This window comes from Molossus molossus, unplaced genomic scaffold (genome assembly GCF_014108415.1).
Source record: "Molossus molossus isolate mMolMol1 unplaced genomic scaffold, mMolMol1.p scaffold_m16_p_6, whole genome shotgun sequence".
In the NCBI taxonomy this organism is placed as follows: domain Eukaryota; kingdom Metazoa; phylum Chordata; class Mammalia; order Chiroptera; family Molossidae; genus Molossus; species Molossus molossus.
Window position 1 is genome coordinate 99,716,080 of NW_023425399.1, and position 25,871 is coordinate 99,741,950.

Genomic DNA, 25,871 nt, shown 5'->3' on the forward strand with positions numbered 1-25,871 from the left:
CTGTGAATTGGATACTTCTTTCCATGACACTTTGTGTCTATTGTTATGAAAGAGAACAGACACGGGGCACAAACTAGCAGTCTCTGCCACACTCCTCCATCAAGAAACCAAGACCGTGGACTAACCGTGTCTTTGGCCATGACCCCATTCAGGCGGTAAACTGCCTCAGTTTCTCCATCATTCAAAAGGAGGAGGGGTTATTTGATTCACCACAAATTAAGACTCAGCATCCGTATTTATTTTAATTCCTAGGCCTTGGTAGAAGCCATCATGTGACAAGAGGTATGTTCACCTCTCAGGAATTCTGGATCAAGCATGTGTCTCCCATGTCCTCTCCCCCAAGCAACCACCCAGCAGCCGCCCCTGGGTGACTTGGTTCTGAGAGGGTGGGCCTGGCCTCAGCACAGTCAGAACTGTGCCTGATGTAAGAGAAAGTCCCGCGGATAGACGCATCAGCCACCTGTTATCCCTCCATGGCTAGAGAACCGTGCGAGGAATAGAAATTCAAAGAGGCAGAAGAGCTGGGAAGACAGGGAATACCCACCAGAGATGAGAACGAAGGTTCAGGGACATGTTCTAAGAGGCCAGTGAGCCCTCTGGGCACTTGGGGAGGGGGAAGGAGCCACCAAGAGCTGAGAGGGCCAGGCTGGCCCAGAGGAGCGGTGAGGGCTAGATCAGCGGGATGAATCACAACCCGAGTGCAGGGCATGAAGCTGAAGCGGGAAGAAGGGCAGAGAGGCTGCAGGGCTTAAATGCCCAGCTGATGACGTCGGACTCAGTCCTTAGCTGAACAGATGTTCACTGAAGCCAGGCTTGCCACACTGTCCCAACATACCAACTTCCTCCCAAATTCTCCCATCTGGGGCCTTGAGCAGTACCCTCATGCAGCCTCTGGCCTTAGGGTAACGAGGTATCTAAAGTGGAGTATCGGGGAGAAAGGGCATTCAAGCCCACCTGCCTAGGAGAGCCAGTTGGTGACCCCCGTTCACTCCCCCTGCTATGCTTTTGAGGCCCCACAGACCTGGGAAGCAGCAGGGGGTCTCAAAGGACACAGTCTAGGTGACCATGCCCTACAGCAGCTGGCACAGCCATCATACCACAGATGCAGGACAGGGAGGCAGGCCTGCGACCACAGTTCTGAGCTCCATTTACTATAAGAAGTAAATGCACCACCGGTGACAAATCAGATGAGGAAACCTAATATACAAAACAGATCAAAGGGGAGCTGGGGGAATCAGGGCCTCAGAGCCCTGTCCCTCCCCCTCCAGAGAGGCCCCTGAGAATCCTTCCAGAGCCTCTGGGATTCTGAGAATTCCAGCTGAGAATCCACTGGACCACGGGAAGGTGACAGGATGGTGCAGGTGACAGGATGGTGCAGGAGCCTCGTTATGTTAGAAACACCTTAACACCTGGGGAAGTTGAGTCCAGAACAAAAAGGCGTTGGGGAGGGGTGTGGTGGTTCCTGCATTAAGGTAAAGCCGGAGCTGTAGCAGACACACCTGAAATCCCTGTGGCTCACCCTGCAGCAGTGTTCTCACTGCGACCTCAAGGCCACAGAGTTGGGGAGCCTGACTCTCTGCCGGGGCCCAGGCCGTCAGAGCGCCTGCCAACTGCAACACATAGCTTTCAATGTCCCCAGGGCACCAAGTTCCCGCTGGAGCCAAGGGAAGAGAGAGCAGAGACTCTTGCAGGGGGTGTTACGGGCCAGGCCTGGAATTGGGGTACACACATCATTTGCACCCGCATTCCATGGCCGCTGTCACACTGCCACATCTAACTGCAGGGGCAGCTGGGAGACATAGCCAGGGTGTGCCAGGCAGAGAGGGGCTTCTGTGGGATTCGGTTGCCGTCCGGCAGCAGGAGAGGGGCAGGCCCGAGGAAGAGGGAACCCGCTGATGTGGGGGACCGTGGAGGGCAGAACCGGGCTCAGTGTGGAGGTTAAAGGGGACAGATGTAGGCTTGACAAAGGAAGGATTCTGACATTCGGCCTTCCCAGAAGCGTCGGGCACCTGTTAGAGGACAGCTGTCAGGGCGAGGAAAGAGGAGACGGGCACCGTACTCGCCAGGGGAGGGGCCCTCGGGTCAGTGCTGTCCAGCTTCAGGGTTTGCTGAGTCTTCATAAATAATGCCAATAACAGTGATGGCACCTGATGCTTAAGGCTTTAGCTTTCCAGTTCCTTGTCAAAAGGTCCAGTGTCAGAGGGTGGAGCCCAGGGAGGGACGAGAGGCCCAAAGAGGGAGATTTGCCCTGCCCAGAGCTGGGCTGAGGTCTGCTGTGCCCCGTCCTTCCCCGTCCCGGGGCCCTGGGAGACGGATCCCCTTTCAGGTCTGCAGCCCTGGCCCAGGAGCAGCCCCACCGCCCCAGAGCGTTTGGGGGCGATCAGAGTTACTACTACTTCACTGATCTCTCAGTCTAAGGTTACTGGGTCCTCCTGGGAGGCCACTGACCTTCAGAATCCATTGATTTCCTGAATCATTGATGAATCTTCCTGCAAAGAGATCCAGGGCTGGTGTGAGGGGCAGGGTCATGGTGCGGCTGAGGCCCACGCGGGAGCTCCTCTGCGGGGACGGCAGCCTGGGCCTCGAGCTCAGCTGCATCCCTCCGTTACTTGAGCTGTAACATGATTAGCCAAGTCATGATTTAAGTGGTGCCTCCAGGCCAGACCTTGCCCTGAGATAACGCAGCACCGAGTGCAGAGCACAGATGGGTGCCCCGACCCTACGTAGGAAAGAGCATCAGTATCTGTGCCCAGAGCCAATGTTCAGCCTGTGCACACCCAGAACACCTTACTGAAACCTGAATATACTTCCAGGCAAATACTGCTGACTGCTCAAGGCTTCTGAGTGTCCCTTCCTGTCTCCGAGTTCCAGATGCCAGGACCTCCCCCTTGGTCTAGCCAGTAAGGGTTTCTGCCAGGCACAGCCTGGGGCTTCAGCCTGGTGGTGAATTATTTTGAAGGTCTAGCCTTTGTCAAACCTCCCAGGGCAACATATGGTAGGAAGAGCTCTGGACTTAAACTAGGAGCTCTGGGCCACCCACCTGCCTCCACTGATCTTTCTCACTGAAGCTTTTTACTGCTGGCACCTGATGAAAGCAGGCTCCCCCACCCACCCCAGCAGCACTCAACCCAAGTCAAACGGGAGCAGGTGTAGAAATACCCCAGCACGACCCCTAAGTGAAGCTGCCTCTCAGGTGTGTCCCGCACAGTCTCCTGGAGGACCCCAGTGGAACTGAGCCCCAGGTGCCCCAGGGGGAACCCGTTCATAGGCACATCCTCAACTGGCTCCCTCCCCCCACTCCTCCCAGTACACTTTTGGGGATCACCACCACATAACTACCTACACCCCAATCCTTGTCTCTGGAGAAATCCAGCCTAAGGCAGAATTCTAGCCCTGGACCTCCTGTAGCCAATCATGACCTTGAGCATGTCCCTTTTCCCCAACCATGACCTTGAGCCTCTATTACTTAGATTTGTGAGAGCAAAAAAAGGTAGCATGCGCTCCAAATTTGTCACTGGATTGTGGTGAGAATCATTAGAAAAAAAATGGCTAAAAACCTTTCAACAAACGGAAAAGTACAAGCACCTGGGAACGTCACCATGCTGAGGGGTCTCCGTCTCAGGGTGGCAGTGGCAATAAATGACCTTCATGTCCTGCTCTGCTCCCCTAGCCATCGACTTTCTGGAGAAGATCCTGACCTTTAACCCCATGGATCGCCTAACAGCTGAGATGGGGCTGCAGCACCCCTACATGAGCCCATACTCATGCCCTGAGGATGAGCCCACCTCACAGCACCCCTTCCGCATTGAGGATGAGATTGACGACATCCTGCTGATGGCTGCCAACCAGAGCCAGCTCTCCAACTGGGACAGGTGTGGTTCCAGAAGGTGCCAGCCCTGAGTACAGAGCCCACATTCCTGTCCTCCCACGTCTGTTTTGCCTGATTCTTTGTGACCTTTCCCTCTGTCTCCCACATTGTATAGCCCAGGGGCGCTTTCCCCAGCTTACCTTCCTGCCTTTCTCCTGTCCCCTGACACTCCCAGTATAGGGCCAGCCTGTCTTCCACGTGTGGGTCAGGGGCCCTCCTTTGGGCACACAGCGACCACCAGCTTCCCTCCCACCCTCCTGCACTGGGCTCATGCGATGTTCCTCAAGCACTGAATGAGTACCCCCTGGAGGGGCTGACTTCCAGCAGGCTGGGAATTTGCCCTGGAAAAGTAAACTGCGGCAACACACAGCAAGAAAAGAGTGCAGCACATCATTTGTACTTCCGTAGGGAGCCATTAGGGGAGGTGCCATTGTTGGTATTGCCCACGGGCACATGAGGAAGCTACAGCTCAGAGAGGTTAGAGATTGGCATCGTGCCGCCCATCCAATATTTAGCCCTTCTGGGGTCCTCCCTAATCTGCATCCACTGCTAAGCAATCACAGGACTCTTTCCTGCTAAACTGAGCTGAGCATTAGAATCCTTCTCAACACAGTGTGCCCTGATGTCACTACCAATGAATCAGAGTTGAGTAGAAGATACTTTTTTAAAAAGATACTTTTAACAATCTCCAGGTAGGTAAGGCCGATAATGGTCTCTTAGGTCTTCCTATTCTGAAGTTCTTAGATCACACAACTAAACATTTGGGCATCACCACCTGCTAGTCCTGGGAGGGACAGCTGACAGCCGCTCAACTTAGTAATAAAGTCAAGGGCTTAGCAGCTAGGACTCCGAGGGGCCTAAGTGGGAGCCCCACTGTGGTGGGAATGTGACAGCTAGTTACATAAGTGACAGATGAGCAGTTCCTCCTTTTCAGTCACTTGACAGATAATGGGTTTCAGATTAAGGAGGCACCAGGGGAAGGTGCCACATTGCTATTTTGGACAGGTTTATTGGTTTGCCTACGTCAATTGTTGTTATCAAGAGTTGCCAGCAAATAGAGATTAATGAAGACTTTCTTCTGTTACCCACTGTGCTTGGCCTGCCCTTGACTGTGGTCCCTGCAGCACCCCCTCCCCCACTTCATAGCATTTGGGGTCTCAGCGAGGTTCACCCTGTGCTAAGCATGGCTATGGCATGGGGTTGGTGCCAAGAAAAACCGTAGCAGGGTTTTTTTGGCCGCTGCCCATCAACTCTGACCACTTCCAAACCTGGGGCACCCGGACTCCCAACCTTCCTCATCATACCCGTGTGAGGGAGGCAGGCGACAAAGGTGATGGCAAACACCTTCCTATAGGCCCTGCTGCTTTGGGCAAACTACTTAACCTCTGGACACCAGTGTCCTCATCTGAGCAGGTGATAACACTGAGTCCACAGGGCTGCTATGAAGCCTACAACTTACGCTTGGCCCTTGGTATGTAGCAGCCAAGGGTTAGGCTCTTCACAAGTTCTTCCTCCTAAAAATATTTGCAATTTTGAGGACCCCGGTGGGGGGGGCAGTGTTCACCTCTGGGAGTGACCCCTGCCCTAAAGCATCACTGGGAGGGCAGGCAGTACTGGGGCCTTCCCAGGCCTCACAAACCATGTCATGTGGGCTGCTGTCCTTGGTGTGTTGGTGTTTCCTGGGTGTGCATTAGGTGAGCAGCAGGCTGCTGGCTGTCGCCTCCTCTGCACTCCCTGCTTTACCTGCCCATCCCCCCAAAGGTTCTGCATAGAGCACCTGGCCCAGGGAAGGGAGGGCTCAGCCCGAGCTGAGGGCTGGCCCTCCCTCCTTCCTTCCTTCCTGCCTGCCTGCCCTTCATTTCCTCTTGGCTAGCTGACTGCTTTCTACGGCTGCAGGCCGTTGACAGAGGGCAGAATACCCAGGATCTCTGGCCTCTCCTGCAGGGTCCATAATCTTCCTGTAGGCCCCACCTGCTCTGCATCCATGCACTGTGCGGTGCTGCAGGGCATCCAACCAGACCCATGAGGGCAGGAGTTCTCCGCCCTGGCTGTACCTTAGAATCACTTGGTGAGGTTTTAAAACCATGCTGATGCAGGACCCCGCCCTAGACCTACTGAATTGGAACTGGGGTGTAGGGCAGGCATGGGATTTTTTTTTTTAAATTCCCTCGGGCGATTTTCATGTGAGCCAGGGCTGAGAAGCACTCATTAGGGCCGTTATTCAGTGTGGTCCCTGGATCAGCAGCAGCAGCGTCAGGTGGGAGCCAATTACAACTGCAGAACTCAAGACCCCAGCTCAGGTCTGCTGCACGGAGAGTTTATTTAAGCAGCTGATTTGTGTGTACGTCCCAGTTTAAGGAGCCCTGCATAGCTGCATCCACTGGAAAGTGACCTTCCTGAGGACAGCGATTTTGTTCTGTTTACTGCTGTTTCCAGTAATGCCTAGAACAGCTCCTGGTACAGAGTAGGTGCTCAAGAAATATTTGTAGGTTATTGAATGAATACAAAAGAATCCAAGGGTTAAGTCAAACAGTCCCTCTACCTGAGCACTGGAGGCTCACCATTACTTTGTCCCAACACCCTCCCCCCTTGGAGCAGGGTGGGCAGGAGTCGGAGGGACTGGACTGGGGATCCCATCACCATTCCGTCTGTACCCTTGCAGGTACCCTGTGAGCCTGTCATCCGACCTGGAGTGGCGGCCTGACCGGGGCCAGGACGCGAGCGAGGCCCAGCGGGACCCGCGCGCGGGCTCGGCGCCGCTGGCCGAGGACGTGCAGGTGGACCCGCGCAAGGACTCGCAGAGCAGCTCGGAGCGCTTCCTGGAGCAGTCGCACTCGTCCATGGAGCGCGCCTTCGAGACCGACTACGGCCGCTCCTGCGACTACAAGGTGGGCTCGCCGTCCTACCTGGACAAACTGCTGTGGCGCGACAACAAGCCGCACCACTACTCGGAGCCCAAGCTCATCCTGGACCTGTCGCACTGGAAACAGGCGGCCGGCGCGCCCCCGACCGCCGCCGTGGGCGCGGGAGCCGGGGCGCGCGACGACGAGCCGGCCAGCCTCTTCCTGGAGATCGCGCAGTGGGTCAAGAGCACGCAGGGCGGCCCGGAGCGCGCCAGCCCGCCCCCGGCGGTGCCCGAGGGCCGCCTGCCTGCCTCCCCACCTGGCCTCCCCGCCGCCCACGACAGCGGCGCCAGCCCCCAGTTCGACCTGGACGTGTTCATCTCCCGCGCCCTGAAGCTTTGCACCAAGCCCGAAGACCTGCCAGACAACAAACTGGGCGACCTCAATGGCACGTGCATCTCCGAGCACCCTGGAGAGCTCGTGCAGACGGAGGCCTTCTCCAAAGAAAGATGGTGAGGGCGGAGGGGGCGCCCCGGCACCCCCCACCCTCTGCAGGAGGCCACCCAGGAGGGCCAGGCCTGGCAGGAGGCGGGAGCCTCCCTGGCACCTCCACCACCCCGGGGGTTAGCAGGACACAGGAAGGATCGGAGGAGCGAGAGGAATGTCCATTTCTTAATCTGCCTTAATAACTAGCCTTTAACCTCTGGGAGCGGGATTAAATGGGAGCCTAGTTTGGGGGTTGATCACTTTCCCAGGGAAGAGGAGGACCTTGCGTTTTATAAGTAGTGGCTGCAGGAAGAAACGTGTCTTGGACGGCAGTCCCAGGCCCTGCCTCGGTGGGTAGAGGCAGAGGAATCTTGCAGGCATGGTGTTGAAACCAAGTAGCCCCAATAGCCTCATCTGACAGATGAGGAAAGGGAACCAGAGAAGCAAAGCCCAGCCAGCGTCAGGGCGAGCCTTGACTCCGTCTCCCGCCCCGGCCAGTGTCTGTCCACCAGACAGTCTTCCTCTGCTGGGGTCCCACTGGCTTTTCAGTCGGAAAAGTTAGTCAAGATGTATCTTCCCTGTCCATTACCATCTGACCCATGTTACGTTCTTTTATTCAGAGCGATGTTTCTTGTATTCCAAAATTGGAAACTGAGTCCGTTTCTTTTCCCTAGTCAAGCATATTTTTTTCTGGTGCCTCAAGTCCATAAATTTTCTCATTTGCCACGGCCTGGATTTGCCTCGCTCCTGCATGATCTGAAATCCTTGTTTAGATCAGATCAGTTTGGGGTCTGGGGGTAAAATAACTCATTCTCCCGGGCCTGTGCACACACCTCCTCCAGAACTCCTTATGCACTTTCTTGACACATGCGTAGACACAGACACAGCCCTCGTTCCCAAGGGATGTCATATATGGGTGAATTTGAAGATAGCAAGTCCATGAATCCCTCCAGAGCCCCCCGCCCCCCTCAATGAGGTACTCGCCATAGAGCAAATAGGTTAGGAGAGAAGATGTCAGATGGGTCCTCTCAGGCTTCATGAATACTGCCCTTCATTTTGATCATCCATTTAGCCCTGGCAAAGAGCAGGCCCTAAAGAAGTGCACTGGAAGGCAAGTGGCCTGGGGACAAGGAATCGAGAAAGGTAGGAAGGTGTGAAAGGTGGGGCGTCAACAGTGAGGGCACTCAGGGGTCAGGCAGCAGCATGGAGACCTCAGGACAAAGGAAGGGACCCCCAGCAACCACGCCCCTCCTAGCTTAGGCCAGGATGAGTTTGGAGCATGCAAACCCAGAGGTGCACCGGCACACAGAGCCTCGGTGATGGTGTGTGGGCACAGCAGCCCCTCTGTAGAAGCATAGTCCAGGCCCCTGGAATGCTGTGCCATTTCCATCACTGGTGTTCAGCTCCCCCCACCCTCTCCCCTCAACATGCCCAAAGATACCCACAGGAAGTCTAGCCACTCTAAGCAGAGGATCCTTCATCTTGGTCTTGGCTGTGTTCACCTTCACCTCAACAGCACCTTAAATCTAATGAGCTAACTAGCATTTGTACATTGAAACCTGCAACATAGTAGACACTTATATTTAAAAACAGAATTAATCACACTGACCAATTTTTAAATGGAAACTATGTAAATATGAAGTATTTGGTTTTGTCTTTATTTTAAAGAAAAGGACATGTATACTGCTCATGTGCCGTTTGTCCTCAGATGGCGGCTTTACATTTTTGGTAAAGGAACAAGCTGCTGACCTTGACCGAAGTTCATATATAATTGTTATTACAGAGGAATTGTTATTACTACTCATGTTTTAAAAAAAATCTATTAAGCATTATTAAACTTGATCAGGATGGGCCAAATAAAGTTTTATTGGAACATGGATTCATTTGTTCATTTACATGTTATCTCATTCATTTATGTATTATCTGATCTTGTCTTTGGTGGTGGGTGATTCATCAGCCTGGCTGATCTCTCCCCGTACCCATGAAGGCCAGTGTTTTGAGCCACTGCAGTTGGAGGGGAGGGGAGATGACAACCTACACAGATTGGTCGTCAGGAAAGTGATTTCAGACACACCTGGATCTGGCCTGGTGTTTATATTGTAGATTTCAAACCATATCTAGGAGCCAATTCCAAACCTTCTGACCAAGACTCATCCCTTCCACCAGTGACAAAAGGTGCCAACTTCATGAGATTTGGGGGAGCTCCAAAATACCTGCCTGAGCCACACCCTATAGAGACCCAAGATTCCACCCACCTGAAGTTCACATTTTTGTAATACCTGTGTCAAAGCGTTAGCCCAAACCTCATTCGTTATTCAACAAAGATAAATGCAGACAATAGAGAGGATTTTAAAACTTGGTTCTGTTTATTTTGACTTCCCTGAAAGACCTTTGATTAAATGAACTTTCTACTGTGGAAATGCATCTGAGCCGAGAGGAGCACCCTGTTAAGCCAACTGGGATTCTCTCCAAAGTGTCAGCTTAGAGGAACTAACTCCCAGCTGGGCAGATGCAAATAAAGAGAGTGGCCCAGAGCCAGGGCAGAGTCCTGGTTGAAATCTTATATTTGAGAAGGCTTGCAGTCTGCTAGAAAATGGGGTTTGAGGCAGGAGTGGAGAAGCCCCAATAGCCAACAGTGCCCCAAAGTGTCTCCTCCCAAAAGAGCTGCACGGGACATACTTAATTCTCCCAGCAGCAATATGTGACAACACGTGTTAAGCATTATCACCCAGGGAACCTCACCTGAGCCCTGGTGTCCAGAGTTTTTATTAGAGACCAGCCATGTGGGACTCTGCAGCTGATCAGAATTTCTCAGTCTCCAGTCCCTCAGAGATCAAACTGATACAGCATGGTCCAGGGCCTCAGACTTGCAAAAACACTCTTAGCAGGCAGGATATTACAGGTGCTCAGAGGTTATCTCCTAGGAGACAGTGAGGGTCAGTCCTCTGAAGATCCGCCTTCCTTTAGAATGTACCAGGTTTGAGAGACTGGGAGCTGCTGAGTTAACCCTCTACTGACTTTGAATATAGCTTTGTCTCCTGTGATTCCAAAGTTGTGCAGAGTGTGTCTTGTGAACATTACAGCAAAGCTGAGGCAACCCAGCTATCTTATTTGGTGGAATATGCCTACACATTTTTAAGAATGTGCAGTATTATTAAAATATAATAATAATAACAACATGCATGCTGAAGCGGGTGTTAGGCAATCTAACACCTGAGATGCCTTTTCTTATCGAATCACGGTCTGTCCGTGAAAGCCAGGCTAGCTTGTCAACAGATTTACAAGCTAGCTCACTGATTCTGTCACTGTGGTTATTACCACCAGGGCAATACTGGCACGTGAATGATGGATTGCTTTAGGAAGCTGTGATTTCCAGCTACCCCGAGCTGTACTGGAACACCAAGCCGAGGGCTCCAGGTTCTGTGGCTGAGGGAGCTCTGGTGTGCAGCTGCCTGAGGGATGGCCACAGGAACCCAGACAGAACTGCAGTGCCAACCACCAGGCCGAGCCATGCCCTGCTGCAACCCTCAGAAGATGGCTTTCTGGGGGCTCTGGAGGTGGGAAGAAAGAAGAGGTTAGACTCCTTTTTTATGGGCTCCAACCAGTTATGATTAGAAGGTGTGATGATTAATTTTATGGACCAACTTGATTGGGCCTAGGTGCCTTGATATTTGATCAAACTAATGTTTGATCTGCATGTTTCTGTGAGTCTGTTTGGATGAGACTAACATTTAAAGCAGTGGGCTTTGAGTAAAGCAGATTGCCCTTCACAATACGGGTGGGCCTCACCCCATCAGCTGAAGTCCTGAATAGAACAGAAAACTGACCTCCCCTGAGCAAGAAGGAATTTTGCCAGCAGATGACCTTCAGACTTCAACTGCAACATCAGCTCTTCCCTCCCATCTACAGATTTCAAGTTTGCCAGCCTCCGTAATTGTGTTAGCCAATTCTTTAAAAATAAATCTCTCTCTCTCTCTGCCTCTCTCTCTGCCTCTCTCTCTCTCCATATACACACACACACACACACACACATATACATATATACATATATGTGTGTATATATACATACATATATACGTGTGTGTGTGTGTATATTAATTTATAGTTGTTTTGGTTTGGGGTGTATGTGTGTCTGGAGAACCCTGACTAATACAGAGGGGCAGGCCTTTATATGTGCCATCTATTTTAATCTAACAACTGAAGAGGCAGATGTCATTACACCCATTTCCCAAATAAGAAAACTGAGGCTCAGAGAAGTTAAATAACATATCCAAGGTCAGCATAACATAGGGATTCAGGGCAAAGAAATAGACCAACCCAGACAGCCTGGGCTGAAATTCCATTTCTCCCACTTACTAGCTGTGTGACCTAGGACAAGTTACTTAACTTTTCTATGCCTGTTTCCTCATATGCAAAATGGGGGTAATAGTAACAATACCACCTATCTCATAGAATCATTATGAGGGTTACTAAATTAAAATATGTAAAGCACTTTGACCAATACAGTATTTGGCATGCAGAAAATGCTATCCTATAAGGTCTGATAAATAATTAAAACAAACAAGATTATACCAATAGTAAACAATGAACCCAGAATTCAGACCTATTGACACTCCCAATATTGTGTGTTCTCTGGGGTTTTTATATTACATCAATCCTCTTCCCAAATCAACCACAGAAACAGCAGCCTTTGGAGTACTTGCCCAGCCCACACCCTCTCTTCTCTGAGAAGCACGTTCTCTCACCCACAGAGAGGCCCCTGCCCCCAGGTGTGTACCAGGGTGACCTTCCTCCTGCACAGCGCTCACCCCCACCATAGTGGCTGGACCAGGGCGGACACCTGACCCAGGTTAGGCTGATCATATTCTCTCTCCTGGGAATTCAGATCTATGACGCAGAGATGCTTGTCGGCCTTCGCTATTGCTTGAACTGAGGATAAGCCAACTTTGGAACTGTGGGGTGACCAAGTTTATCATGTGTCCTTAATCACAGAGGGAGCAGAATAAAGGAGAGAGAGAGAGACAGAGGGAAGGAAACCGCCCTAGTGCTGCTGGTCAGGTTTCTTCCTGCTTTCATCTGTTGCTGTGACCAGACTGCACCTCCCCCCGAGTTCCCATCAGACACCCCACGGCCTTAGTATAACTCCCCTTTGTGTGCATCTCCCTTGAGTGGACTCTGTTACTTGCAACTGAGAAGAGCCGAGACTCGGCTGCCTTCCTTTGGCCTTGCCTTGGAGCAGGAACCCCATACTGAGCACCCTTCCCTGACCTGGGTGTGGGGGAGCTTTACCCTCAGCATCCATGGACATTTGGGCATAGATAGCCCATCACAGCAGCCCCCTGTGAGCAGGGCTCTGAGAAAAGGGAGGAAGCTGAGTAGTTCCACAAGGTGAAGGGCTGTTGGAAGAATTTAGACAAAGGCCACATCTGGGCCAGTATTGGATGGAGCCAACCACGGGAGGGTAATGAATGCCAGGTGGGAGGGAAAGATGTGGAGGGACCTCAGAGGGACGACCTCACCTCCTCCACAATTCTGCTTGAGGTTGACCCGATCTGGGCAGGAAAGAGGTCAGTCAATGCCAAGAGAAGTCCCTTTAGCTTAGCACATACACGGGTTCTGACATTCTCACTAGGAACAGACATCCAGAGACCAAGGACATCAGGTCATTGGTGTATTTAAACTTCCATCAAAATCTGTGAGCATGAGAGTTTATCTGGCCAACAAATATCCCTGACCATAGGACAGAGAAGAGCCACAGCTGTTTTTACCAAATGGATCACATTAAATTAATTACATTACTACTGGACAGCTCATGCAATGCCCTCAAGGATTTAAATAAAATCAGAGATGTTAGAGCAAAAAGAGACATTCTAATGCATCCAACCGTTCACCCTAGAAATCAGGTTGTAAGTTCAGAGAGGCCAGGTGACAGGGACAAGGTCACATATGAAGCTGGTGACTCCTGGCCTATAATCTACTTCTTTTCTGCAGCAGGATGCCTTACCGTGGGACCAGCGGCATTCACTGTGATCGGCTATTCAAAAGCCATTTCCAACAACTTGTCTACCTCCCTCCCGAGAGGCTGAAAACCGGATGACTTGTGACTGGTCAGAATGGAGATGCCCTGTGTCAAACACACACCCGATCGCAGAGACTTAGTACCCCCCGAAAGAATGTAAAATAGCTTATTCATCATTATGTATATCGATTACATATTTAAAATTATAACATTTTTATATCTTGTATTAATAATATAAATGGAAACTTTAACCACGGAGCTACACTGGCTAGGGCTGGGTAGAGCATTGGCCTGTACACGGAAGGGTCCGGGTTTGATTCCCAGTCAAGGGCATGTACCTGGGTTTTAGGTTCAACCTCCCCCCCAGTTGGGGTGCGTGTGTGGGAGTCAACCAATCAATATGTCTCTCTCACATCAATGTTCCTCTCCCTCCCCCACTCTATCTAAAAATCAATGCAAAAGATATCCTTGGGTGAGGATTAACAACAACAAAAACCAAAGAATTAACTTCACCCATCTCATTTTACTTTGTTTAGTGTGGCTGGCTATTACAAAGGTTTTAAATTACATGGATGACTCGAATTATACTTCTATTTAACAGCATAGTTCTAGAATGCTATGAGCTGATTAAGGCCTTAATCCTTTTACAATAATATTTCATTTCAGCGAGGTCTTCATCCTCTCGTACTGAAGGAGTGATCCTCACAGGAGAACTCAGGCTCATGCAGTCTTTGTGGGCAGGTCTCTTTCAAATCAAATTGATTTATAAAAACATTGGTCTCTTGTCTTAAAGATTGTTTGCAAACCCACTCAAACTGCCCTAAACAAAAAAAAAGAAGTGTTTATTAAACAGATACAATAGTGTCTCTCAATCGGAAGGCAAGAAGCAGAATTGAGCCTCACAAGGGCCTAAACACGAGCCCTTGAGAAGCCAGGAATCAAAGTTCTTCCCTTCACCTCCCTTTGCAAGGGGTTTTGTTATCTCATCTTGGCCAACCACTTTCATTTCACCCGAAGCCCTAAACCTGAACATCCTTCTGCTTCATCCGAGGTTAGCAAAATCAATCACTGAAGTCACCAGAACAGAGCAGAGGATCGAGATGACTTGCTTACCTGATTACAGGTAATTTATTTTATCTCCGATGGTGCCAGACGTTGCATTTTACATTTGGGTCCTGTGGCTCTGAGCTGTGATTTATTTATTAGACTTGACAGTGAAATGAGTCTGCCTTGTGCATGCAGAGGAAATTTCCGTCTCAATCTGAAAGGGGAAGAAACTGCTCCCAAGAATGGCCACTGATTTAATGCGAGGTGGGCCTCCTCACCCCCAGGCAGCTCAGCTCTCTGCTTGCAAAATTAGGTAAAAAGAAAAAAAAAAAAAGGAACACCCTTGTGATAACTCATAATTACAAAGATCTGCTGATATGGAGGATTGTGGAAATAAAATTTCACCCCTTAAAAAAACCTAACAGAACCTGGTCAGATAAAAAAAGCAACCAGGGCCAGGCCTCTCCTAACAGTGGCAGATGTCCCCAGGTGGAGTGAACAAAGCTCCACAGAGAAGACCCCTCACCCACTCTCCTCCTCCAGTCTGTCCCCGAGTGCCAGCACCTCTCATCACAACCATTCCATTATTGAACGCAGCCTGGAAGGAACCACCCCTTGCACTGGCAGCTTAGCTAGATGGAGAGCAAAGCCCAAGGGCAAGGGACAGAAGTCATGGATGTTTAAAAGAGATGGGCAGGAAAGATGTGGGCCTGCACAGAATGAAGGGCAGCAGAATATGCCACCCCCATGTAAGCCACTTTAGCATAAAAGTTATTCTGAGCTGAAGGCAATTAAGGAACAACAAATGCAGGGAGCACTCTCTCTGCCTTTTCTTTTTAACGGCGGGATAGAAATTCTCCTCTTACTGGAGACAGACTCTTACCAGCCCAGAGACAGCACCAGAGACATCTGCGAACAAACCATACTCTTTAGTTTCCTCCTCCATTTACCCTCCCACAGTTCGCCTGAACCTGCTTTCCTCTGCCCGGTCGTTTTTCTGCAGATGTCCTGCCCTTTGTTGAAATTACGCCAGAGTTCTAAGCCACCACTTTGAGTTACTCTTCGTATTAGGTTTCTACCTTATGGGGTGCTGCACATGTTCATAAAGTGTTTTTCTCTTGTTAATCTGTCTCTCTTTTTTTGGTGAGTCTAAGTAGGATTTTATTTACACAGACACTCAATTACAGATAAGGCACTTGCCAGGATCCATATGCCTTCCCTGGAGCTACTTGGTTTCAGGTTTCCTGTCTCCAGCTTCAAGCTGGAGACTCTCAGGGGGCTGGCGATAGGCAGGGAAAGCCTCCCATGGACTATGCAGCTCAGACCTGCAGAACTCGGGCCAACTCCACTGGCTCAGCCACCGCCCGCTTCACCTCATCATCACAGCGTAACTCAACGCAGCCAGACAGGGGGGAGTCTTTCCAGAAAGGATGTCCCTCAAAGCCACAGTCTGTCAGGATCCTTCTTAGGTCAGGGTGGTTAGCAAAGAAGACTCCAAACACGTCCCCGATCTCCCTCTCATACCAGTTGGCTGCTTTATACATGGAGACAGTGGACTCGGTGGGTGTCAGCTCATCTGTGTAGGTCTTCACACGGATCCGGGAGTTGAAGTGCAGAGACAGCAGGTTGTAAACAATCTCAACACGGCTCTGCGGGGTCGGGATGTCCACTGCCGTCAGGTCAGCCAAGGATTTGAACTGTGCGTTGGTGTGATCCCCGAGGAAAGTCAGTGCTGGAATGACCCCATCAGGATGGATACAGATCTCTAGCTCACTGAAGCAGGACACCTGAACTTGTTGGACATCCTTGGGCAGGATTTCAGCCACATACTCTCCAAAAGCTGAGAGCTGTTTGTGGGCCACATCATTCCGTGGTCTGACAGTGGGGCACGTGGCAGCCACGGTGCTTTCCCTCCTCACCAGCAGCAGCAGCAGCGCTGAGGGCCACCCGGCCACCTGGGCAGTGCCACGGCCCCCACGAGCCCCCGCCACCAGGCCCTCGCGGCCACTCCCATGTTCCCCGGTGCAGCTTGTTAACCGGGCTTATTGTTAGAGTCCCAACTGAAAACTTGAGATGACTAGAGGTCAAGTTGTGCCTTTCCTATGAGAACCTTCAAAGGAAGAGGGATGGAAACCAGGTAGAAGAATCACTGAGCGCTTAGTGAAGGAGTTGGAGGTTGAGCTGGACTGGGAATAAAAGGGAGACATCCCACAGGAAAAGGTAGAGAAAGGCCCTCTGGGAAGATTTTTTCTGGACGGAGAATCTGAAATGCCCCCTCTAGGAGGGAGAACCAGGTCAGCTCAGGAGCAGGCCCTGCCCTGGGGCGGAACCTCACAGGAGGTAGAGAATATGAATAGGTGGGGTTGAGGAAGGAGGAGCATTCAGACCAGGAACCCCAAGAACCATGGATCCCAGAGCTTGCCCTTCACTTTGCCACAGTGGGAGCATTTAGCAGCGTAGTTGTTGCCTCCCTAGGTTGGCCTGGTTACTAATCTGAAGCCCTGTTGTGGATCTTTCCTTGGTAGTGAAGCCTGAGTTGATCATTTCTCCTTCTAAAAACTGTATTACCACATTGCCTACGCCAGGTAGCCTGAAAGCTAAGCTCACCTTGTGGTAGCAAGAACAATAGGGACAACATTTCTTTGTCTCTTCTCTAGCCCGATAGTGCAGGACTTCCAGCCTCAGCCAGTTTCTCCCCTACATCTGCACCAAGGAAACCACCTTGGCCACCTGCCACACCTACCCTGTCCTCCCTCTTCAGCTCAGGCGCTGAACGGCTATGTTTACTGTTAAGATCGAAGGGACCTGATGGCCTAGTGGCAGCTGCCAGGGCAGCAGAAGCTTTGGGGAAGTTACGAGGAAGCCCTACTAAGCCCCTTCCTGTGGCTTCCAGAGGCACTCATAAACCCTATAAATACAACCAGTTTACCTTTTCCTGCCTCTTCTTCCTACTTCAAGACTCCCTTCCCTTAGAGGGAGGGAGGGGCGCTGGGGAGGGCTCAGTGCCCTGACGCATGGCTCCTAGCAGATCCCTTCCCACCAGCCTCTGAGCAGGTGCAGACCTGCCTCCCTCCCTCAGGCTCTGCAGCTCTGCTGTGCAAGTGACAAGCAGGTCAGTGGCTCCCTGGCTCCTCTCTGCTGGAAGGAACGTCTATGGCTTATAAGAGGGAGGGGGACGAATGCTGGGGTTATAGGACTAGGCTCTGCGAAGCCACTATTAAACTTTTATGAACACAGCCTGGCTGTGAGGTTGATTATCCTGCAGCCCACCAGCTGTGTTCCCGCCAGCTCCAGCCCCCTCCACGCCACTTAGCTTCGGAAAGCCAAGCAGGAGTCTGGCCTCCGTGCCCAGCGCAGTACCCAGCAGAGAACCCGCACTGGTAACAACCCCCAGTTGCTTTGTACTGATTTTGTGCTTCCTTTTTCACACCCTCTGTGGGGCCCCTGGCCCACACCGATCCCTTCAGTTCTATCACTTACTCTCTCACCTGCTTCCGCCCAGCCTGGGAGGACGTCTTGTTCTCACAAACCAGCAGGGATGGTTGGCTAGCAATATTCTTGGTCTGAAATCTCAGGAATGGACTTTTCTAGGGGGATGATTGTCAGTGGGCTGGGCTGACAGATGAGAATCCAGCCCAGCTGTGCTGACTTAGTCCCATCTCCTGTCAAACGGGTCTCATCCACCAAGCCTGGCTGGTGCCCAGGTGTGCCCAACGTGCCCAGGAATGCCGGGGCTGCCACTGCTGACTTCGTACCAGGTTACCAACAAGATCAAGGATCAAGGAGGACTACGACAGGGATGTGTGTGTGGCGAGATCAGAATCCAGGCACCCTGAAGGGATTTCCACCTGAGAGAACTTATTATCAGGTCACTAGTCCTGGAGCAATCCCACCACACAGTTTCACCTCCTAGGCCTCTGATTTGCACTGTGAATGGTCTTTCTTGAACCAACGGCAAGAATGATGGTGACAGAGAAAAGAACTGGAATCCAGAGATTGCTCACTGCCCCCATATCTCACTGTCCCCAAGGCCACCACCCCCTTCACTATGGAAAGAGCAGCCCGTGACCTTCCCCACAAAATGCGACACTTCCTTTTATGTCTGTTCACATGACTCGCAGCACTACAGAGGTTTAATGAGAACCAAACAGGTGATGGGTTAAAGACAACCAGAGTGGATTTGGTGACAAACTTGTGCTTGTCAGGAGCCTCGATGTTAATAGCGGTACTTCCAGTGCAGGGATGCTGGGGAAACCGCGACTGTGAGTATGGGTCGGTGTGCGAAAAGATTATAAAGCAGAAAGGCTCTTTGTATTATATATAAATCCACCTATGTAAACCACCAAAGATGGAAGTTAAATACATTCACTTTGGGAGCTGAGATAATGGGCAGAGGAAAACTGTGCTCTTCTAAGTTAAAACTGTCTGCAGTAGTTTCAGAAAATATAAGGGTGGGGTGTCTCTACAGGAAGGGGGTCTGGGAAAGGACTCCCACTCCAGACCAAAGATAGAACAGCTGATACCAGAGTCAAGGCCCCCGGCTGTCACTCTCCACACGATGACATGCAACGGTTAGGAAGGGAAAATTTTTCCTTTCCTCTCTTAGGTTCTGTACCTGGGGCCTGTGAATTAAACTAACAAATGAAAGATTAATGGGAGAAAATGTTTATTTGTATACACATGGAAGCCAACAAAATAAGTCTCTGGCTTGTTAAATAGTTGAAGTTAGATGATGATGTTCCTAACTTAGTAGAGAAAAGGGAGGGAAAATAATAGGCTCTTATGAGCTTTAGGAAAAATAATGGGTTGTTAGAACAATCAAGAAAGTTTGTGATAATGTTCGTCTATACAAACACGAGTGAACTTTCCATCTCCTTCGGGGCCTGGAGAAGGGGCCGGGTTGATTTTATTCACATTCTCCCTGCTGAGCTAAGTCTTTCCTGAAGCAGGAATGTATGCAGCCTCATTTCCCATAATTGGCTGCTTTGGGTCAGAATAGGAAAGCCCCAAGAAGGTTCCTTTCTATATCATTTGATTCTCAGTCGCCTTCAGCTCCAAATAATCTTTATGCCAAAGTGTATTTTAGGATGGTGTATTCTGATCTTCACAAATGAGAGGGAAGTTTTCAGCAAACAAGCCCAGGATGAAACAGCTCTGCAGGACAGTCACTCCAGGTTTCTACCAGGGGCGCCTCGTCCCCACTCAGCTGCCCGGAGGACCCTTGGCCTGCCTGTACCTCCCCCTCCCCCACAAGACTCCCAGCTCCCTTCTGGAGGGAAAGCGGGAGAAACATTGACCACTGTTAAAGGAACCACAAGCCTCTACCTGAGCTGCTGTTTTGTTCCTAACCAGCCTGGAGGTGGGTGGGGGTGATGAGAAGACCTCCGGGCCAGGAGGCAGCAGTTCTGGGTCCCCACCTGCATGATGGGGAGTGTGGACCCTGCCCTGTCTGCGTCACACGACTGAGATGATCTGGTCGATGGCTCCGCTAGTTTCTGCACTATGTAGTCCTGTACACACATACAGTAGTCTGAAGGTTACTCAAAAAGGAGGAGTTAGGTAACACACACCTGGATGGATGGCTCTGGCTCCCACAAGAGCGTCCTTTTGGGCAAATCTCCATAGCTACAAGAGCCCCCACAGGGGCGGACATGGTTAACACCACACCCGTGCTCAGCGCTGGGAAGGCAGCATGAACAAAACCCACCTCACAGCCGGGCAAGGGGAGCTGGGCTGCTTCTCTGCTTCTAGCATCTCCCATCTGACTCAGGCAAAGTCCCAAGCCAACTTCTCACTTGGGGACTCATGCAGTCCATCTGCCACTCCCAGGAAGCTGCGGACCCAAAATTGAATCAAATGCTTGGTGATGGAATTACCAGGAAGTGCAAGCAGCAGCGAGTGTTGGGGTGTGGGGAGGGGGAGGAACGTGGGCAGCAGGCAGGGAGGGGAAGCGTTGAGGAGCAAGCCGCCAGCAGCAGCTGCAGAGGCCTGGAGGAGAGGGTAATGAGATCTGACGCCACTGTGCGGAGACAAAGGAATGGGCAGGAGGAACAGCAGCCTGTGTGCTGTCTGCTGACCGCCTGCTCCGGGCCGGAAGGGGACAGTGAGTGTCCTAGAGGCCCACAACACCAGCCAGACTGACTCCGGACCCAGGTGACCCTGTCCCTTCCTTTCCCACCTCCCCTGCTAGCCTTGCAGGTCTATGCTATGATTTCAAGGACTCCAAAGTAGAACCAAACACAAAAAACACCCGCTGGGGTCAGGGAGGAAGTTCCTCTATTGGAGACACTTTCCTCTTTGGGGAGGGGGTTTTGAGATGCTTGTCCCCTGTCGAAAGACCGACATAGAACCCTTGCGAATCAACAGATCTCATGCCTTATCGGTCACTGGCACCTCACTGTTCATTTGTCTGGATATAAGATGTCCCCAGGTGATGGAGAGAGAGCAAGGAGGGAGGCGTAGTCTGAGATTAAAGGAGTGGGGCGAGAGGCGAGAAGCGGTGACAGAGAGAAGAGACACGAGAGGAAGGGGGGAGGAAGGGGAGGGAGAGATGCGGGCCTGCACAATGACATCATGTTTTCCCACTTACCTCATCTGGCACAAGCTCCCCAGGGGCTTGTTTTCATATGGATTAGAATGTTACTCAGTTTGGTTTTTGTATATTTACCTTCGTGAGCTATTTGTTCTAATGAGCGTCTCTAACAGCTCACAGCCCACCAGCTCCCCTCACTTACAACCTGCCCTTCTGGAGACCAAGAACAGACATGTATCTGGACATGCGCAGAACACTCCCACCGAGCAGGAAACCGAGGGGGCACGAGAGGTGGGGGGCGACTCTTTCATGCCCTTGGCGCTAGGCTGCTGCAGGAGACATCTGCGCCCACCATCTCCCACATGAGCACTTTCTCCAGCAGGCTGGGCTCTGGCCTTCCCTGCGCAGCGAGGCCAGGAACATCCGCTGTGCCCCCAAGGCCCCGACTGCAGACCCAGCGCTTGGAGCCAAACTTCCGCCAGAATCAGGGAAGAAATTAAGTGAGCAGGAACTGATTGGGTTTAGGAGAGAGAGGTGCTGGTTTATAAAGGTTGCACTCTGTCTCTGCCATGGTTTGAATTTGATCCACAGGGCCTCGTTGTTCCAGCTGACGTGGACAGTAAGAAATGAGGACATCTGGAGGCCAAGAGACCACTGGCGATTCAGCAAGTGTCAGTCTGAAACGTTCCCCGTCACCCAGAGCTCAGGTCAGGCCTCTCATCCTCTTGTGCCTGTTTCCTGACCTGCAAAACCAGGACGGTTAAAAATTGCGTCAATTAGTCCCTCGATGAACAAACACGGTGGGAGGATTACTATATCCCTGGGAAACTGATAAATGCGACAGCCCTTGAACAAGTAAAGGCTGAGCTTGTTGGTTCACCCACCTCCAAACCCAGGATCCCTGAGAGATGAGCTCCCTCACAAGGCCTCGGCGGAGCAGGTCGATGGTCAACGGCTAAAGAATAAGCCATCTACCCCAGGATGCCCGAAAGACAGTGGTAAAGAGAACAGGATCACTGCAATACAAACCCACATCTGGAAAAAGGGAGAACGGGGGTCACTGGAATAGAAACAGCAAGGACTCCGTTCGCTGGTGGAGCCCAGAAACGGTTTTGCTCCCTGAAGGGATTTCCCGTGAAGCTTGTCTGCCGCGGCCACTTATCAGGTGGGCATTGGAAAGCGTGTCTTTTCTTGGCATCCTACAGGCTTAGCAGCCCAATCTCTGCGAGCAACTTGAGGACTGGCCTAGTACTGTCTGCCAGCTCTGGATTTCTTTGGCGCTTTCTTAAAATGTAACAGACTTCTAGCCAATCCCACATGCTAGTAACTCAGAACTGGGTCTTGGCTAGTTTTAGTGTTGTGGTCTAGAACTGGGCCTGGTCTTGACCTTGGAATTCTGTCCACCCGCTGTCCCTCAGTTTAACAGCATCCCACCTTTGTAAGTCAAACCTAGAAGCTGGGGTGATAGCACTAGGAAATTAGGGTTCTCCCCTCGAGGCTGCGTCTCAGATACATGTCCATGAGAAAAGAGACTTTATCCTTCCCTTGGGATATCGCCTTTGTGAGGGGTATGTAGTTAGAGTATCTAAGTCCCCATTTCAGAAAGAGAAATATAAAGTCAGTTGCATGGGTCTTTTTAAAATGGGATAAAGCTTTTCCTTGAAAGAGAAACTATGAAGCAAATCATTCGGACCTGAAAGTACTTTGTTAGAAGCTAGAGAATATTTACAGCCCAGGGAGCCGAAAGCAAAAACACTTTGCTTGCTAATCAGATTGACGTGAGGTCTCAAGAAAGACAATTTAATTATACTCTGTTCAAACCACACACATTCAAAACAAAGAGATAAGAACTCCTGCTAGCAACTTGCTTCATTCCAGAATCAGTGTTCATCCATCTGAAATATAAGCCTAAGTGTGTAGCAATGTCAAGATTCATAAAACACAATTTAGATAACTGGAATCAAAATATGGCTCATTCGGGGACTAGCGAATTAGTTTTCCATTTAACAAATGACCACAAATTTAACAGATTAAAAACCATCCGTTTATTATCACACAGTCTCGATGGGTCAGGAGTCAGGGTTTAGTCACAGCTGAGTTGGGTCCTCTGCTTAAGGCCACAAGGCTGTATGTAGTCAGGGTAGTCTCTGGGCTGCATTCTCAGAGAGGCTTGGCTGGGGAAGAATTTGTTTCCAAATTCATTTGGCTGTTGACAGAATTAGTCTCCTTGAACTGTATAACTGAAGTCCCCTGATGTTTGCTTGCAATCGGATGAAGACCACCCTCAGGTTCTAGAGACCCCTTGCTTCTTCAACATGGCCTTTATTTCATCAAGCCAGCAACAACAGTCTCTCTACCACCTTTGCCATGTTCTATTGGTTAAAAACAAATCACACGCCCCACCCACTCTCAAAGGGAAGTGGACATCAATCCGAAAGACTATGGAGCACTAAGCATTCAGAAAACCAGTTGCATTCCAGCTGAAGCACTTTCTAGCTGTGTGATCTTGGACCAGGAGCTGAATCTCTCCTAATCTAGTTTACTTATGTATAACATGGACTGATCATCCTCAAACATGATTTAGGATGTTTTTAACTGCACGCAAATGAAGACCAGTGAAAAAGTAATAACGAGAGATTTATTTTCTTACAACGAGAAATCTAGAGATGGGGAGGTTTCAGGGTTAGTTCATTTTACCCTTCCATATCTTCAAAGTCAGGATTTTATTTTATTTTTTATTCTGTTCATTTCAGGGTGTTGGATGTTGTTCTGACTTATGTCTTCATGGTGCCTAACCAGTACAGCTGTTCTCAGACTTCTACCCCTACGTAAACAGCATTAAATAAACATAAAGGGGACTAAGGCACGGATACTCCAGGTCACCCTTTTTGGGGGGTGTTGAGGTTTTTACATTTTTTAAAAATTACTAGACTATTTCTTAGAGCAATTTTAAGTTGACAGAGGAACTGAAGTTCCCATATCCTCCTGCTCTCCACTCTGTCTCCCCTGCTATTAACATCTTGCATTGGTGTGGCACATTTTTTTTAAATGAATGAACCAATATTAATACATTATTATTAACTAAAGTCCATAGTTTACATTAGGTTCAGTCTTTGGTTTGTACAGTTCTCTGGATTTTGACAAATGTATAGTGACCCATATCTACCAGTACAGTATCATACAGAATAGCTTCGCTGCCCTAAAATCCCCCAGGCTCCCCTGTTCACCTCCCCTCACGCCCCTGACCGTATGACCGCCTCCATGTGTGTGCCTTCCCCAGAATGTCAGAGTTGGGATCACGTGGCTTTTTAGATTGGCTCTTTCACTTAGTAATAGGTTTGCATGGCTTCGTTGCTCATTTCTCTTTATTGCTGTTGTTTATTCATTCCTTTCCTTTTGGGGCGATGAAGTTCTGGAACTAGATAGGTGCTGAGTGCATAACATTCGTACACTTTCAAATGATTAAAATGGTGAGTTTTATGTTATATGAATTTTGCCACCACCACCCCCAAAAGAGAGAGGTTCTGGGAGCATGAGGAGGAAATTGGCCAGCCCCAGGAAACAGGCAGGGGCGCTTCCCCTGGGACAGTCCCGGACAAGGTGAGTGGCCAGAGGTGCACCTGTGGCGGTCACATAACAAGGCAGTTACCCTTAGGCGGTTACCAGCTAAGCACATCAAAGCCTTCGTCAAATTTCTATTGAAAGGCCAGAGACAGGAGTGAGGGCAATGCCGCTGTTTAAGAGTGTTCCTGGGCTGCAGCAGAATAAAGCCTTCTCACCGTGAGAATTCCATGTGTGGCCCGGAAATCCTCAACCGTTCTTTGCCCCGCCCGCTTAGAAGGTGAAAGACAGGATGTTGTCGCCCTCCTCTGGTCACCAAGCAGCTTCGGTTTTCTCCCTCTGGCTAAAGCAAGTATCACCTGCTGGCTGGGCAGATGGGGGCTTGAGATGTTCAGGAGTGAGGTACCAGGGTCATGAAGGTAGCACGCCCTTTACTGTCCCTCCCACCTTCACACACACACACACACACACACACACACACACACAGTGGTGTCCTCCACTCTCCACCCTTGCCGAGGGCTCCTGGTCCCAGCCGGCCCTCTCTTCCATGTGATCCTGCCGACACCCAACACCCACACCTCTCTGCTCACTGCTTGAAAGACAAGTTCATGCCCTTCTGTGTAAGAGGTTCATTGCTGATTCCTACCAAGAATCTGCAGAAATTACTCCCCGTTTATAATGTCCTTCCTTTTCAGGGGGAAAATAGGGCTTCTACCCCAGCTTTCACTCCTGGGGAGGAAACTTTCCAACATCCTCTCCCACAATTTTCTCAGACACAGTGAGGGCCAGAGGGACTCCTCATCAAGAGGGCCCCTCTTCCCAGACGAGTAAAAAGATCTGACTGGGGCACAGGTGTCCCTGTGCCTCAGGTAGTTGGATTTCATTTATGACATCTCAGTGGGGTGCTGCCCAGTCCACCAGAACTTCCGCCCTAATGTATGAATCTGAGATGGCCTGGCCTTTTATGTAGATGAAGAGCTGCCCGCTTGGGGTGACGGCTGAGATCATGGATAGCCTGCCCACCCAAAGTATTTCCCTGACCAGGTGACCCCTTTGCCTTGATGTACCCATACACCATCATAAAGGTGCTCAGTTTCACAAGTGATGAGAAATGCAACATAAAACTGCAATGAGATGCCATTTTTAAGTGCTAGATTGGCAGAGATCGGGAAGTCTAGTGATTCACCCTGTTGGGGAGCAAGTGGGCAAGCCCAGGCACTGTCCCACTGATTGCACACTGGGGTGCAACTTGGTGCCGCCTCTACGGAGAGCAAGTTGGCAATAACCTACCAACATTTTAAAAGCACAGATGATTTCACCCAATAACTCAACTTCTAAGTATTTATCCCGCGGATGGACTTCGGCATGGATGAAATGACAAGGGTGTTTCTCTCACATCTCTCTCTCTCCCTCCCTCTCCTGTCTTTCTCCCTTCATCTCTCTCTAAAATCAATAAAAATATTGATGAGCATTAACAAAAAGGTAGCATTTAGAACAGTATGTTTCCATTTAAGT

At 50.4% G+C, this 25,871-nt stretch overlaps 1 protein-coding gene and 1 pseudogene across 1 annotated transcript in view; one reads left to right on the plus strand and one right to left on the minus strand.

Moving 5' to 3' along the window:
- MAPK4 (mitogen-activated protein kinase 4) overlaps positions 1-9,044 on the plus strand; it is a 46,308-nt gene extending 37,264 nt beyond the window's left edge. The window contains exons 4-5 of the mRNA XM_036246003.1: positions 3,671-3,872; positions 6,531-9,044. Of these exons, the coding sequence (XP_036101896.1) occupies positions 3,671-3,872; positions 6,531-7,227 (899 nt within the window). The 3' untranslated portion in view covers positions 7,228-9,044. The remainder of the gene's footprint in view (positions 1-3,670; positions 3,873-6,530) is intronic.
- A 6,444-nt stretch (positions 9,045-15,488) lies between these two features.
- On the minus strand, positions 15,489-16,277 carry LOC118619111 (annotated as a pseudogene).
- Positions 16,278-25,871: the final 9,594 nt, after the last annotated feature.